General features: G+C 48.3%; 1 protein-coding gene and 1 long non-coding RNA gene across 3 annotated transcripts in view; one reads left to right on the top strand and one right to left on the bottom strand.

The window, feature by feature from the left end:
• Positions 1–940: 940 nt before the first annotated feature.
• The window catches only part of CFAP161 (cilia and flagella associated protein 161), a 53,849-nt gene continuing 37,434 nt past the window's right edge, over positions 941–17,355 (top strand). Inside the window, exon 1 of the mRNA XM_084966362.1 lies at positions 941–1,067. Within this exon, the coding sequence (XP_084822488.1) occupies positions 948–1,067 (120 nt within the window). The 5' untranslated portion in view covers positions 941–947. The remainder of the gene's footprint in view (positions 1,068–17,355) is intronic.
• Positions 12,782–16,983, bottom strand: LOC106507704 (uncharacterized). 2 transcript variants are annotated; one of them, XR_014810382.1, is made up of 3 exons: positions 16,855–16,983; positions 15,994–16,091; positions 12,782–12,919 (listed from the first exon to the last, which is right to left on the bottom strand). It is a non-coding gene; the product is annotated as an uncharacterized LOC106507704 (long non-coding RNA). The 2 variants fall into 2 exon arrangements; XR_001303895.3 differs by lacking the exon at positions 12,782–12,919 and adding an exon at positions 12,995–13,123.

Raw genomic sequence — 17,355 nt, forward strand, 5'->3', positions numbered from 1 at the left:
ACATGGAAGTTCACCAGCCAGGGATCCAACCTATGCCATAGCAGCGATCTGAGCCACTGCAGTGAGAGTGCCAGATCTTTAACCTGCTGCACCACAAGGGAACTCCAGAACTGACATTCCAGAGGAAAAGGCATATAGCAAACTAACACAAAAATATGTAATATAATGATAGATAAGGATACATTAAGTGGGAAAAAAAATCAAATCAGGGTTAAAGCGATAGAGAATGGGGGAACGAAGGGAATGTTACTTTAAATAGGGTCTTTGGAAGGCTTTTCTGATAAAGTAACATTTGAGCAGAGACGAGAACGAAATGAAGGTATCATAAATAAATATGAGTTCCTGGAATAAGAGTGGTCTAGGCAGAGCGTGCAGCCTGGCAAAGGTCCTGAAAGCTTGGCATGTTCAAGGAGCAGCAGAAAGGTCACTATGGCTGCAGTGGCAGGAGGGAGGGAGGGAAGAGGCCCAGCAGGAGATTAAGTCGTAGAGGTAGCCATGGTCAGATCAGGTAGGGCCCCATACATCCTTATAAGGAGTTTTGTCTTTTACCCTGAGCAGGATGCAAACCATTGTTGAGTCTGAGGAGACAAGTGAGATGATCTTGCTTAGGTTTTTTTTTTTTTTTTTTTTCCCCTTTTTGGCCACCCCTCGGCTTCTGGAGGATTGGGTTCATTACTGCCAAGCCACAGGGGGAACCCTTCACATCTTAGTTTTGATTGGAATGGTTTAATAAGATGGAAATGAATTGAAAATTATTTATTTTGAAGAGGGAGGTCAGTGTGTTATTGACTTGTCTTCTTTTCTTTAGGTCCTTCCAAGGATTCTACGGGTTGGTTTCAAGGCTGTTCCCTCCCACAGCAATGCCTGCCTTTCTTTCTGGAGCCTGGAGACTGTGTGTTTACCAGCTGTCCCATTCCTTCATCCTTCCAGCTCCACTTGTTCATGGCATGGCTGTCTTCCTCTGCCGGTATCTGCCTCTGCTCAGTAACTTCGTGGGCTTGTCTTCGCATCTCTCTTGGCTGGGGGCCAGTTTCCCGCAGTCTGTACACGCTCGTTTTCTGCAAAAGGTAAAAATTTTCTATCCCTGAACATCATGTTTTACTTTATTAAAATACTGTCGAATCCAGTTCTTGGCAGAGGATGCTCTGGGCTGTATGTATTGGCACTATTGTTATCTCCTTAAGCAGAGGGGAAAGAAATCAGAGCTATTTAATGAGGTCCAAAGCCAAGGCTGTCCCTGGAGTTCCCGTCGGTCTTTGCCTTTTCAAATTACAATCGAAACTATTTTTGTGTGTTGAGAGAAACAGAACACAGGACTCTTTTTGAAGAAGGGAATGGCTGTCTTTCTCCGGAGGAGGCCGATTAGCTTCTCTCCTGCAGGAGTCAGGAGCTCCCCTGTGTCCTGTCAGATGTGAAGTTCAGCCCCTGCAGCATTTGGAAGAGTTTGTTTCTTGTTTGGAAGCCATCGCTAGCCTAACGCATCATGAGTCTGGGGCCAAGAGTCACGTTTCTCCAACTCACCACTCCTACCCAGATTTCCTCTTTGCAAAGTCAGGTTCCCTTAAGGTTCAATTTATTCTGTCTGGTCAAACTCCACGGTTCCCCAGCAGGTTAAGAAAGGGGAAGAAGAGGGCGTCAGGACGTGGGGGAAATGATAACATTAGACTGTGGGTCAGTGACTGAGAGCCTCTGTGTACAGACAAGGTTCTTTATATTTTTGTCAAGCTCACCAGTGCTTTCACACCCTCATGTTCGTTCACTTGAGCTGCCAACATCCCAAGGAGAATTGGCAGTAGTGGTTTCCATTTAAGACCAAAACTGTCTGCATTCATTTGCGCCTTCTTGGAGAGTGAGGGGCATGTTTCATAAGCAGTGATGATTTCTTTTGAGCAAACACCTTGATGAGCTGAGGCTGAGACAGGCAAACCCCCTGAGCCCAGCCTGGGAGGCAGAGATGAGTTCAAGGAAGCACCAGATTTGCTCTGCCTGATCCAGTGAGAGAAATGTGGGTTTCTTTTCTTTTTTTTTCCTAGGGCCACACCCGTGGCATATGGAGATTCCCGGGCTAGGGGTCTAATTGGAACTGCAGCCACCAGCCTACGCCACAGCCACAGCAACGTGGGATTCAAGCTGCGTCTTCGACCTACACCACAGCTCATGGCAACACCGGATCCTTAACCCACTGAGCGAGGCCAGGGATCGAACCTGCGTCCTCATGGTTCCTAGACGGTTTTGTTAACCACTGAGCCACGACGGAAACTCCCAATTGTGGGTTTCTTAAGGTAGCCCCAGAAAGAGAGAGAAAGCCCAGGGGCCTTACGAAAGCCTACAAGATTCCTTTACCTTGTTCTCTGCTTGAAGGTACTTGGTGCATAGTAAATGCTCAGTAAAATGTTTGCTAACTCCACCAAGTGAAGGGGGGGATGTAAGGAACTGCTGGGGAGGGTCCGGATAGAGTTCTCATCATTTAGGGTCTGGGATTTCTAGCCATTCAACTTGAACATCAGAGGGATGAGAGACCTAGAAAAACTGGAAAAGATTGGAATGAGAACCTTTGGCTTACATTCATTTTACGATATAAAAGCCTTCTCTGAACTCAGTATTCATATCTGAAAAACGGCCTTACAGATATGATCTATAAAATGATTCTGCCTAAAGCTACTATGAAATTTGAGTGGGAGAAGTAGGGCTTGACCCACATCATCCTGCTCTGAGTTTTGCCCCGATTATTTGTTGCACAGGTGGGCACCTTTTGTCTGTCCCTTCCTAGGCTCAAACCCCTTCTTTTTGGACCATAGTTCCACTTTGCTGAAGTGCAAAAGGAGATAGAATCCTGCAGTCAGGTCCCAAGGGCCTATTTACTGACCTATTGTGAAGGCGCCTGTTCTCCAAGAAAACTGAATGCTTTAAAAGGGGGAGTGAGTTATCAATATAGCCAACTGGCCATGGATTGGCCGGTGATCTATTTCAAGGGCACTATTGGCATGAAATATAGGTCCATGCCATTCCCTGCTTATGACTCATTTGTCTCTCTAACAGTCTCTCTTTGTTTTTCTTTTTTAATTTTCCCCCCTTTTAGGGCCACACTTGCAGCATATGGAAGTTCCCAGGCTAGGGGTGGAATCAGAGCTGCAGCTGCCGGCCTACACCATAGCAATACCGGATCCTTAACCCACTGAGCAAGGCCAGGGATCAAACCCGTGTCCTCATGGACACTAGTTGGGTTCCTTACCGCTGAGCCATGACGGGAACACCCACCCGTTTTATTAAGCCCTATTTTTCCTATCACTCTGATTAATAAACCAGAGATTTGTTAGAGAAACACTTTTCCACTAACTGGGGAACTCATTAGACTGAAGATAATCGTGACAGCTTCAGGCCGGCACATCTGTGGCATGTGGAAGAGAACAGAGAAACCTGTGTGAAGGGTGATCCTTGTCCCACTGCAGACTTCCTAATCTATTTTCCCTACTTCTTCAGTCTTATGAAAAACTCATTGAATAGACTGAACTTTTCGAGCTAAATTAAAAAAAAACAAAAACAAAAACCAAAAAAACCTTTCCTCTTTGCCTGCAATTGTTCTACAACAGATTTCCCACTCCTTTCCCTTCGTGGTGTGTCTGGCAGAGCTGAAGCCTTGGTGTAAACGTTCACGATCCCATTGAATTGAATGCCTTCTTCCCTCCTTGCCCAGCCTGGCTTCATCCTGGGGGACCTGGAATGTGTGGGGCTGACCTTCTCTTCCACATGCTTCCTCTCCCTTGTTGGGGTTACTTTCTCTTCCAGCCCATTGAGGATTGATGCTCCTAGGGTCCTCTCTCTGCTGATGGTTGCTGCGCCTCGTCGGGGCTGTCTGGGTAGCAGGTGCTCAGACGGTGGATCCTCTGTGGGCCCAAGGGTGAGTCTTGGGAGAGGTCCTTTTGAAAGGGGCCCTCTGAGCTTCACAGTCCCTCATATAGGAGATCCATTCTGGCCTGGCCTGACCCCTTTTTCTTTCTTTTTTCTTTTTGGGCCATGGCTGTGGCATATGGAAGTTCCCAGGCTAGGGGTCAAATTGGAGCTGCTGCTGCTGTCCTACGCCACAGCCACAGCAACTCGGGTCCAAGCCATGTCTACAGCCTACACCACAGCTCACAGCAATGGCTAATTCTCAACCCACTAAGTGAGGTCAGGGATCAAAGCTGCATCTTCATGGAGACTAGTTGGGTGCATTACCTTCTGAGCCATGATGGGGACTCCTGGCCTGACCCCTTCTTACTCCTCTGGGCTTCCCATTGGTGAGGTTCTTTTATCTGCTGGCTCTCCCTTTTGAATGGCATACCAGCAAGAAGACAGTAGTGGCTGCTTTTGTTGTGTCAGCCCCCCTATGGGAAATCCGTGCATCCTTGACCCTTCAAATTGTGCGAATTCAAACACACTTGCCACCCCACTTTCCACCTGCCATCTCTCTCTGATTTTCTTTCTCTCCCTTTCAAACAGGCCTGGTAGCAAGTCACGAATACTTTAAGCAATCCTCCCCTTTTTTCAAGACCCTCAGTCACCTTTAGTCATCTTGGACCATCCATCCTTTGGTATTGGGGGTTGGAAACCCCCCAGTACTTCCCAAATAGTTTGGTAGCTACCAATTCCAACCAGTTTTCCAGCTTCCTTCCCTGTCCCCTGGTGGTTGTCTGTTTAATAGATAAAGTTGGGGGTAAGTAGGGTGATGGGACCCAGCTTCCCGCCTCTTTCCCCTCCCCCGCTATGCCCATGTCCTGTGGAAGTTCCCAGGCCAGAGATCGAACCCTCACCACAGCAGTGACCCGAGCCGCAGCAGTGACAATGCCAGATCTCTAACCTGTTGTGCCACCAGAGAACTCTGCAGCTTCCTCTTAATCGCCTCGGTGGCAGTGGGAGTGGGGATGATAATTATTTGAAATGCAAATACATGTCTCCTCAGTAGACTCTCTCAGTTGCAATTTAAAAAAAGTTGCACAGGGAGTTCCCTGGTGGCCTAGCAGTTAAGGACTCAGCATTGTCACCTCTGTGGCTCGGGTTCCATCCTTGGTCTGGGAATTTCCACACGGCGAGGGCGTGGCCAAAAAGAAGTTGCACAGAACACCCTATACAGCCAAGGTAATTAAAAATTCTCACTGTTGGAGTTCCTGCTGTGGTGCAGTGGGTTAAGGATCCAGTGTTGCCACAGCTGTGGCATAGGTTGCAGCTGCAGCTCAGATCCAATCCTTGGCCGGGTAACTTCCATCCTTGGCCTGGTAACTTCTTTTGGGTGCGGCCAAAAGAAAAATTTCCATGGTTTCAAGAAATGTATGAATTAATTCAGAGTAATGCATAGATGAAGCAGATGAGGCTTCAGCCGCAGGCGCCCTTCCTCACATGGACCCTCTCCAAGTCCTAGGAGGAGCCCTGGGATTCTGTTCACATGGTCGTATGTGTTTACACGATTTAAACAAATAGGGTATTTTTAAGCACATTCGGTTAAGACTACTGCCTCTTTCCACTCCAACTTCCTCTCCATTCATTTCCTTCCGTATCACTTGGTGCTGGGATGACTGAGGTCGATTTGGGATCTGGAATTCACTTAGAGATACACCTAGTCTGGGTTTGAGGGGGTACATCTTGGTGACTCAGAATCCCTTCCACCTAGCGTTACATCGTCACGCCCCATCCTCCATATAGGAATGACTTGCAGGAACACTCATTGTCTGATTCATCAGTGCCATGTTGTCACCAAGTGTAGGGCCAGGGCTTGTACCCCGTGTGAATGTGCCCTACAGCCGCCAGCACAGGAAGCGTCTGCTACTGGCAGGGAAACAACGTTTGAAAGAGATGCAAACTCAGCCTGGATTGTTTTCCACGTAGCATAAAGTCAATTGCAAGGGATGGGCCCAAATCAGGAAAACAAATTCTGGCTTCAACTTATGGTAAAAGCATCATCATCAACCAATGAAGATGACCTTCTCTCAGATCCAGAAGAAATTTGACCAAGGGGTTTTCCCAGGGTTTACAGTTCTAAACCTCTATCTGATATTATCCAATACTGAGTCCTGAAGCTGAAAGACAAGTTTATAACCCATGAAGAGTAATAAACAATTTTGATCAGCTGTGCCAGAGGAAAGACTGAATACATTTTCTGTTCTTGCTCCCGAAAAGGATACTGAAAATTGTCGTTGTCTGAAGAAGACGTCAAAGAGCATGCGTCCAAGGTCCCATCATGGCTCAGCAGTGACGAACCCAACTAGGGTCCATGAGGATGTGGGTTCAATCCCTGGCATTGCTCAGTGGGTTAAGGATCTGGCGTTGCCATGAGCTGTGGTGTAGGCCGTAGACGCAGCTCGGATCCCCCGTTGCTGTGGCTGTGGTGTAGACCAGAGGCTGTAGCTCTGATTTAGACCCTGGCCTGGGAACCTCCATATGCCTCAGGTGAGGCCCTAAAACACATGCACACACACACACACACACACACACACACACACACACACTGGATGCAGCCAAAGATGTGGTGAAAAGGTATTAAAGAAGGGGTGTCAAGCAGTTAATAAGTGAAGATTGTGTGTGTGTGTGTGTTTTTTTTTTTTCAATTTTGTGAATTTGTTGCATTTCTGCTCTTTAAATGATGGTGATTTGTTTGGATTCTCCCACCCCCACCCCCTCATTTGAAAAAGTCACTTTCATATTGAGTGCTGTTTGGTGATTTCATATTTTTTCTCTTAAAGATGAGTCTTTAGAGAATTTGTTGAACCTTCAGTGTCTCCAGCCTGGATTGGCCTTGGTCATCTACTGTGTGTTTGGTGTTACAAGGCATCACTGGAGGTGTCAGACTTGGTCCTTGTACGTAAGGGTTTTCTAGTCTTGTGAAAATAGTCATTTTTTCCATCTCTGAAGGGTGCTCTAGGGAAACGGAGCCTCCTCTTTGCTGTGAACAGGTAGGAGGGTCATTGGTGGGAACTCTTTTGGGTTTGACTCAAAATACTGTATAATCTTTGACCTCCACCCCTGGGAATTAGCCTCAGCAAATAATTTGTAAGGACAGAAAGCTCACCGTCATCACTATTTTACGGTGGTCCCTCGATATGGAGAAAGTGCTTCCACAGTTGTCCCATGGTATATCCTCAGGGGATAGGTTCCAGAGCGCCTGTGGGTTCCAAAATCCGTGGATGCTCAAGTCCTTCATATAACATGGTATCCCCATAGGACCTAGACACCTCCTCTCCTGTACTTCAAATCAACTCTACGTTACTTATAACACCTATGACAATATAAATGATTTGATGTAAATGATTGTAAATACAATGTAAATGCTATGTAAAATCAAGTGCAGTGCAGGGCAAAATCAAGTTTTGCTTTTTGAAACTTTATGGAATTCTCTTCTTTTCAACTATTTTCTATCCTTGGTTAGTTGAATCTGCAAATACAGATCCCACAGATACGGAGGACGAACTCTCTGCCTTATTGATTAACTATACTTTACAAAATGATTTGCACACAGTGACAGCAACATGCAAAAATGGCTGCATTTGGACAGTGATTGGAAGGGAATAGCTGAGTGGTTGTTGCATCAAAATGATAGGACTATGGGGGATTTTATTTTCTTTTTGCTTTTTCTCAAGTGTGGCTATGCTGTTTTTACATTTACTTACTTTCTTTCTTTCTTTCTTTTTTTTTTTTTTTGCTTTTTCAGGCCATACATGCGGCATATGGAGGTTCCCAGGCTAGAGGTCAACTCAGAGCTGCAGCCGCTGACCTACACCACAAGCACAGCAATGTCAGATCCTTAACCCACTGAGCGAGGCCAGGGATTGAACCCGAAGCTTCATGGTTCCTAGTTGGATTTGTTTCTGCTCACCATGATGGGAACCCCTGTTTTTACATTTACTTTCCAAGGGCAGAGAATGCCTTAAGTGCCTGCTGTCTGGGCTTTTCCTCACGTGACTCTTTCCTTTTTTCTGTACATTCTGATCTCCCCAACTCATGCCCACAGGTGTGCAAACACACACACACTCACACGCACACTCACACACACTTTCTTGCCACTGTATCCCCTCCCCCAACCCTGCCAGTGGCACTGATGGTATTTGCTCTAGAAATTAAAAGTCTGGATAGGGCTAACCCCTCACATGCACCCTCCAACTCTGCAAGGGCTGGCTTTTCTGGCCTGAGTGGATTGGTGTCCTACTGGCCATGGCCCAGGTCTTTCCAGAACAATGAGAATGCAGGCTGCCCTTGCCAGGAGTTTCTCCTGCTTCCATCATTGTTCGTCCAAGAACTTTGACCGAACTCTGCTTCATTGCTCACCTAGCTTTTTGTGTCCAGGTTTATAGAAGACTCCATTCATTTCTTCAGGTTACTAGAAAGGTGCCCACATGTCTGGTATCATCCCAGGATATTCCTTACAAAGACAGCTTCATAGCTGGAGAGACATCAACTAAAAGCATACATTGCTGCTTACTTGCTGGGTGACCTGGGCAAATCGTTTCCCTCAATTTCTCCTTTTAAAACATGTAACGAGTTGGGCCAGAAAAATTTGTAAGCTCCCTTCTGGCTCTGATTCCATCACTTAGTGACCCGTGAGTACTTCTTTTTGGTTCTATTTTGGGAGCGGCTGCCGCACTATGCCATGTGATGGCTGGTGACGCCTGGGGATGATTTCAATGCTATTGGGGTAGCAGTCTGGGGCAGAGCGGGGAGAGTGTGTGTTCCTGCCTTGTAAGGTGCATGGCTCCAGGTCAGCTGTTTTCCATACAAGGATTTATGCTTCCTGAGTGCAGAGTTGACCCAGAAAGCTAGAGTTCTGCTTGTGGATAAAAATCACATGCTTAATGGAACAACTCAGGGCATTTGTGTTATGGCACCAGACTTCAGGATGGAGGCAGGGATGGTGAAACTGGAAAGGAAATTTCTCTTTCTCTCACTGGGGTGATTAAGAGACCTGTAAGCATATATTGAGGGAGCCTAAGGGAAAACTGTAAAAGATATTGGGGAAGATGAAGGCTTAGTGAAACTTGCAGTTGGTGCAATGATGCATTTCACTGATGGGATTATGGTTCTAGAAACAACATTAAGAAAATGGAAGACTTTCTTTAAAGAACTGACAATTCCTTGATTTTGTGGTAGGTGCGGTCCCTTGAGCTGGGTACCCAAAGTCAGCCTCTGACAGAGACAATGGAAAAGGTGGTGAGAGGGACCTCGAGGAGGACAAAGCTGTGATTACCTGAAAGGGAGGCACACAGGTGATGGGACGGTTGAAGGGGAGTCTGGGACAGCCAACAGTCAAATGACATTGGAAAAATTCAGTAGGTGACTTATTCCCCTCTGGTTCTCCATCACTTACCCTCAGACCACGATATTGAAAGTGGGTCTTCAGAGGCTCTGCCTTGGCTCAGGGCCAGGAAAAGGGTACCCTGGTTTGTGAGAAGGGGGAGCCAGTGCTTTGGGCAAACCCATCTCTCCTTCCCCAGATGGAGTTAATGTGGTTTATGGATTAGTTTGTTTATTAGTCTTTATGGAGCCAGGCCTTATGCTGAATGCTGGAGGTATAGAAATGAAATGTCCTTTGGGAAACTCTTGAGAACATTATGAGAGTTCTATGGGGTCCTAGCATGGGAACATGCAAGATATACATTCATTGTCCCTGAGGGGAGAAACAGCCCAGGTGAGCCCAGGTGAGAGATGCCCCCAGGGAAGTACCACTTCCTGATGCACACGTGCTTTCCACTGGGAACAACTGAGTTGCCCAGGACACACACATCAGAAGACTCAAGTCCAGGACCAGCCGCTGGTAGAATTACACTTCTAGCAGTGTTGACACATCAAGTTCAATGCTAAATTTTTCAGAATGGATGTAGAAAATCCCTGCCCAGTGAGATCACAGAATTAAATTGAAGGCGCTCTCAAGTTGAGTTACTTGCACTATTGACCAAAGGTTCAATGGCTTCACTGGGGAGAAAGCACAAAGTCATGGGCTTGTGTTCTAATGAGAAAACCATTCAGGTTAATTGTAGGATGAAGAGTCATTATTCAGTAACTAGAAGGCCTGCAGACTTTGTTCCAGGAGATCTGGGAGGAGGGAATAAAAAACTCTCAGGGGGGCCAGCCTCACTTGAGGCAGGCAACGCAGTTGAGTGACTTCTAACTTGACAATATACCAGGGATCACTATGGCTTTGTTTGAACTCCTTTTCCACACCGTGGGCTCAGAGGCTGGAGACCCAAGAGTTAAGGCTCTTTTCCCCTCAGCTCCCAAAGAGGAGGCTTGGACAAGAGCAGTGCAGCAGAAACCATTCAGAGAAGGGACTGCAAGAAGCTGAGAGCCTGTTAGAAACTTCTCCCTCCCCCAGACACCACACTGCCATCTATTTGAAGTTAAGAACCAGAAAACTGGGAGTTCCCTTCGTGGCTCAGCAGTTACCAATCCTGACTAGCATCGATGAGGATGTGGGTTTGATCCCTGGCCTTGCTCAGTGGGTTAAGGATCCAGGGTTACCATAAGCTGTGGTGTAGGTCGCAGAGACAGCTCAGATCTGGTGTTGCTGTGGCTGGGGTGTAGGCTGGCAGCTGTAGCTCTGATTAGACCCCTAGCCTGGGAACCTCCACATGCTCCGAGTGCAGCCCTAAAAAGCAAAAATAAAAAACCACAAAAAACACCTGACAGTAGAAATCAGAACTGCAGTGGCCTGTAGTGGACTCAGAGGACCAATTGGAAAGGGGCGGTGTGATGGAATTTTCTGGGGTTGATGGGAGTGGTCTTTATCTCCAGGGTGGTATACATGTTTTTCACATCCATCAAATCCTAAACATAATACCTGTGCATTTCACCGTATGTAGAGTTTTTTTGTTTTTGTTTTTTTGTCTTTTTAGGGCTGTACCTGTGGCCTATGGAAGTTACCAGGCTAGGGGTCAAATCGGAGCTGTAGCTGCCGGCCTACACCACAGCCACAGCAGCTGCAATGCTAGATCTGAGCCATGTCTTTGACCTATAACCACAGCTCCTTAATACACCGAGCAGGGCCAGGGATCGAACTTGTATCCTCATGGATACTAGTTGGGTTCATTACTGCTGAGCCACGAAGGGAACTCCTCACCATACATAAATTTTACCTCGTTAGAAATGTATGGCATCAGGAGGGAAAATTACTTTTTTTTTTTTTTTTTTTTTTTTTTGCTTTTTAGGGCCATACTCGCGGCACATGGAGGTTCCCAGGCTAGGGGTCTAATCGGAACTGTAGCCACCATCTACACCACAGCCACAGCAACGCCAGATCCAAGTCACATCAGCAACCTACTCCACAGCTCAGGGCAACGCCACATCCTTAACCCACCAAGTGAGGCCAAGGATCGAACCTGTGTCCTCATGGATGCTAGTCAGATTCGTTAACTGCTAAGCCATGATGGGAACTCTGAAAATTACTTTAAAATATGCCTCATGTCTCACACTTCAGAAGGGAAAGAATATAGCCTCAGGCTACAACCTTCACCTGGAGAGGTGATGAGACAGGTACACAGAAGACTCAATGCCAGAAGCCCTGGGTTGGAGATCCGGCTCTGCTGGCCATTCCTTAGGGAGAATTGTTTCCCTCTCTTTCCCTCTGCACTTCTCCCTAAAGGAAGGGAGTTTACAGGGAGATGGCTAAGCTCTGGCCGTCTGAGACTCCCTGTCCCCACTTTGGGAGACAGCAGCCTGGGCCGGATGAGCCATGGGCGTGACCTGATTTGGTGATTCTTGCGATCTGAATCGCTTCCACATGTCTGGTGTCAGCCTGGCGCAGGCAATCTGATACCTCCAGGAAGTCCAGCGCTCCGTCGTTGCTAAAATTAGAACCAGGCTGCTGCTTAGATCAAGGCCGTTCCTTTCCCGGCCCCTCGTTTGTTGAGCTAACTCTTCTCCCTCCGCCCAGCGCCACACAAATGCGCTCATAATTATAGCAGCCGTCACGTGAGCGCCAGATGACCCCGTGCCCGAGAGAAAGAAAGCAGAAAGGGAGTTCTAGCCTCCCAGAGACCCTGTCCCTTTCAGACACGAAGGGGAGGAGGAGGTGGAAGGAGAGGGAAAAAGAAAAGGAAGAAGAAGACCTAAACTATACTTATCCCTTTGCTGCTGTGCTGTGTGTACCCAACGGCTCCCTCAAAGCTAGCAGTCCTATTTTTTGGGTTTTTTTTTTTTTTTTTTGTCTTTCTTTCTTTCTTTTTGTCTTTTTTTTTTTTTTTTTTGGTCTTTTTGCCTTTTCTAGGACCGCTTCCCGTGGCATATGGAGGTTCCCAGGCTAGGGGTCCATTCGGAGCTGTAGCCACCGGCTGACACCAGAGCCACAGCCACGCGGGATCCGAACTGCGTCTGCGACCTACACCACAACTCAGTGCAACGCCGGATCCTCAACTCACTGAGCAAGGCCAGGGATCGAACCTACAACCTCTTGGTTCCTAGTCAGATTCATTAACCACTGTGCCACGACAGGAACTCCCCCCCGTTTTTTTTTAAGGAAAAAACAAACAAACAAACAAAAAAAAACAACAAAAAAAGATGATCTTTCCTGAGCATGCATTTCAGTAGCTTGCCTCCATCCAGAAGCAACGTGAGGCTTGAATCCTAGGTTTGTTAGAGATTAACCAAGACCTTGAGCAATTTACCCATTCTTTGTAGCTCTTTTTCTTTCTCAGCCACACAGAGAACTCTAACTCAAAGGGTCCTGGGAGGAGGGAATGCAGTCAAATATACGAGAGCCCCTTGGTGCTCTGCAGGTAGGCTGGCTGAAGACCTTTGCAGGCAATCTCCTGGTCTGGCTGCTCTCGGATCCGGACTCTGGGGATCTCACGTGATGGAAAGCCATTCTGAGGGTGGTTTCTTTATCTCGTATTTTCCCAGTCATCCTCTAGGTTGGCAGGCGGAGGGCAGGATTGCGGGTGCCTTTGACATGGACCTTTGCTTCCTAGTGGACCAAGGAATGCGAACAGGTAGCTTAAGAGCTGCCTTACTCACCTTGGCCCTGTGGTACCCAAGCTCTCAACGCCCTTTCTTCTATGATGGGAGGGGATACAGCGGCCCTGTGGACTTGGCATGGAGAACAAACACAGTATCCCCGTCAAGTGGCGATAGAGTGGTGGGCGCAGAGTGGATGCTTAAGATGGTAGTCCTGTAATGGGATGAGTTATTAAGAATTTGTTTTAAGAAAACATGTAATCAATGAGTGAACTCGATGCTCTGGACTTTTCGGCCAAATGAACACATAATCTAATATTTTTTTTGGTCTTTTCTGGGGCTGCACCCACAGCATATGGAGGTTCCCAGGCTAGGGGTCCAATTGGAGCTACAGCTGCCGGCCTACACCACAGCCACAGCAATGCCAGATCTGAGCTGCGTCTTCGACCTACACCACAGCTCATGGCAACGCCGGATCCTTAACCCACTGAGTGAGGCCAGGGATTGAACCCTCACCTCATGGTTCCTAATCGGATTTGTTAACCACTGAGCCACGATGGGAACTCCAATAATCTAATATTTCTTCTGGGAAAACACAGATTCCAGGGTTGTACTTGACTGCCGAGCTCATCAGATCCACGGTACCACCCTGACCGTTGTTGCTATTGGCAGTGGTAATAATGATGGTAATGATAAGAATGGGGGGGTGGGGTTTGCACCAGATTTTAGCATCCACTTCCACAGGACAGCATTTTAGCATCCTCACTGCGTCAGCAACCTAGCGACCCTCCCCCGTACACTGGTTCCGATGCCCCCACCTCGGGCTCAGCAGGCAGTGTGTCTTTGGTCTTATCAACTGGACACTGTGCAACGAAATGCAGAGAAAGAACTGCCATCACGGAAGTGCTCTGTCATGGCTACAAAAGATCCACACTGGGGCTACCCAGAATAAAGCTACAGCACTTTCACGGGAAAGGGAATGCAGGATTACTTTTCCTTCTGGGTATCCTGGTGTCCTCACCTCGGGCCTCTCGATGCACCGTCTCTGACCTCTCCCTTCCCATGGCACCTACTGATAAGGACGACAGGAAGTCTCTCTTTGCCAACCTCACGATGTCTGTGGTGGCCTGAGGTGACCACGAGGTCTTGCTTCCCCAGTCTCACTGGAGTCAAACACACTGAGAGACCAGCCCTTCTTCTCATCCAGAAAGGCCTTCAGAAGGGGCCAGGCCTCTGGTGTCGCCTGTGTGAGAGGGGCTGAGGCCACATTCCAGGAGGTGGTCAAGCACAAAAAGGAAAGCAAAAGAGAGAGACTTCGGGAGTTCCTGTTGTGGCTCAGCGGTAATGAACCCGCCTAGTATCCATGAGGATGTAGGTTCGATCCTTGGCCTTGCACAGTGGGTTAGGATCTGGAGTTGCAATGTTTGGCCCCTAGCCTGACAACTTCCATATGTCATGCGTGCGGCCCTAAAAAGACAAAAAAAAAAAAAGAGAGAGAGAGAGACTTCTTTCTAGACATCCTAATCTCAAGCTGAAAAGCCTAGCGATCTTTCAGCAGGAGTGGGGAGGGGCTGCTGTTCCTGGGGTGTATATGAAGTCTCCAAAGGCAAGTGCCCCCCTCTTCATGAGGGGAGAAGCAGCCCACTTAGAACTGAAGATGGTAAGTTTTCTCTGTGGCTGAGACAGATGTGAGCACTTGCGTTTTAGTTTCTCCCTCAGAGTCTCTGTTGCTCCCATGCGAAGTCAGCAGGTCCATTGAGACGAGCAACTGCCACCTCAATTTCCTGTCTGTGAAACTCCCAGGGGGACACTCCCAGCCCCTTCTGACTCAGGAAATAGGCATCCTTGACTGCCGTGTTGGTGGTCTTGTGCTTCTTTGTGTTTTGCCTTTTAGGGCCGAACCTGTGGCATATGGAGGTTCCCAGGCTAGGGGTCTAATCGGAGCTGTAGCCGCTGGCCTACACCACAGCCACAGCAATGCGGGATCCGAGCCGCGTCTGCGACCTACACCACCACTCACGGCAACGCCGGATCCCTAACCCACTGAGCGAGGCCAGGGATCGAACCCACATCCTCATGGATACTAGTCAGATTCATTTCCACTGCGCCACAACAGAATCTCTCCAGGGGTCTCGTGTTTAGTTGTTCCCTCGGACCTGGGGCCTGGTGTTATTGTTTTAAACTGTGTCTTTCCCCAAGTCTCTCTCACGGCCTGTCTGACACCTCTGTGGTGCACACATTTCTCTGGAATCTTCTTTGAAGCTGGGCAGGGTTGGGCACACCGTCTGGATGAACAGTGGGTCCCTTGACGTCACCAGTGGAGGGACACGCTGTGTGTCCTTAGAGCCCCACCAGCCCCTCTCGAGTCTGCTCCCCCAGGAGGGCTTCTTGTATGAGCTCCTGGCTCGCTCTGGGCCTCTGCCTGACTTGTGTTGTTGCAAGCTGGCTGCCAAGATCTTTAAGATGGCTCTCGAAGGGGTCTTTGAGATCTGACATTCAGCGGACTCAAACCAACTTTTCCTTTCTCTGGGTTCTCAAGACTTCTACACATGTTGGGAAGGCCCCGGGAGATGGGCCGTGCCGTCTCTTTCTCTTGCAGAAATCCCTTCTCCCTCCGAACTGTGTTTGAACACAAAGCGCTGCCCACCCGAGGCTCTCTGTGTCCTTTTGCAAAAAGCCAGTGGGAGATGCTGCTCACTGGGATCCCTCACGTCTGTTCTCTAAGGACTCACTTGATAAATTTCTCCTTGAACACGGTGCCAGGAAAAATTTCTCTTTCCGATCTGATTCCAGAGTTTATGTACAATGCAAAGTATACGAGCCAGCATGTTTCCCTTTCATCCAGGAAACTCAGAGATAAATCCAGCAATCCACTGTAGGAAACAGCTCACCCCAGGTGCCTTGCACACAGTGCTTGCTTTTACTCTTTGTCTTTGGGTGGTGCTGGGTTTCTAAAATTTCCTTAGATTCTTTTGGGAAACCGTGAGGTGTAAATGTCCCCTCAATAAATCCATGCACACACCGACCACAGACAGGACACAAAGGTCCGCCCCTCTCCCCATCCCACCGCCGCCCCTTTCTTACCATCACCACTGCCCTGGCCACGGTCCAGGCCGAATGTCCGGAGTGCAACGGGAGCGCGTTGATGAAATGACGCTGCCTGTGAATTGCTTAGCGTTGGTCTATCGGGAAGATAAGCAGAGGGACAAAGAACTTGAATAGGAGGCAGGATAGAGTCAGTGCTGACACCGAGGGACAAAGGAAAGGCTGGAGGATTTCTGGAGAAGAGAGAGGGACTCTGGGCAGAGATACCAGCATGGGGAAGGCTTCTGGAAGGAAGGTCTCATCAACTGGCCTGGGACAGATGGAAAGGGTTTCGAGAGGCAGAGATAGGGAAGGAAGAATGTTTCAGACTGAGGGAAGAGTGAATAAAGACTGGGATTGGAAATAAATGGATTGCTCCCCACATTTGGCAATCGCATTAGGAATCTAGTTCAGTCGGCAGCTAAGACTCATGCGGGAGGCAGTGGGAGTGAAGGATCGTGTTCTTTTACAGTGATGTGTGCTTTGCAATTGATGGACAGAATTGGGGTTCAATACACCATTTTAAAAGTTTTGTCCCCAGGAGTTCCCATTGTGGCTCAGCGGTTAGCCAACCCGACTAGTATCCACGAGAAAGCGGGTCGGATCCCTGGCCTCGCTCAGTGGGTTAAGGATCCTGTGTTGCCGTGAGCTGTGGTGTCGATTGCAGACGAGGCTTGGATCCTGCGTTGCTGTGGCTGCGGTGTAGGCCGGCAGCAACAGCTCCAATTCGACCCTTAGCCTGGGAACTTTCCCATGCCGGGGGTGTGGCCCCAAAAAGACAAAAAAATAAAATAAAAATAAAGTTTTGTCTCTGGAAATATAGGAGGAGGGGGTTCAAAAGGCCAGACGCATAAAGCTCACCTTGGAAATAAGTTTTGTTTTGTTTTTCCTTAAGGGGTGGGTGGGGGCGTAGATGAGGAGGAAAAGGAGGAGCCCGTGAGTGTAAATGAAAGCAGCGGTTCCCTTAACAACGCCTGCGGATGGGTGAGTTTCCAAGCAGCCTGGTTCTCGGTTCCTTTTCTGTTGCTGAAGAGGAACAATGAGGGAGTGAGGGATAAGCCATGATGTTTATCTTTCCAGCTCTGAGCTTTCAAATGCTGGAATCCCCCAGGGTTGGGAAGAGTGGGTGTGGTCACTTCCCACCATCGCTGAAGGCGGGGGAGAGGCAGCCACTCCGCTGGGGACTGGGGGCGAGGGGGTGTGATTTCCTCCCAAATCGGAAATTTATCTCCCGACTGGGAGGCTACAGAGAGTCATCAAGACTTATCTCTTGAAGCAGATGACCAGAGAGGAGCCCTGCCCAATCCTTTGCCCCAAAGGGAATGAGTTAGCCAGAGGGGGGAGAGTGAGGCTCACCAGCTG

Source organism: Sus scrofa, chromosome 7, assembly GCF_054392235.1.
Source record: "Sus scrofa isolate SSC_HxYL_T2T_F1_AM1 chromosome 7, Sscrofa_HxYL_maternal_Yorkshire_Landrace_v2.0, whole genome shotgun sequence".
Classification (NCBI taxonomy): Eukaryota; Metazoa; Chordata; class Mammalia; order Artiodactyla; family Suidae; genus Sus; species Sus scrofa.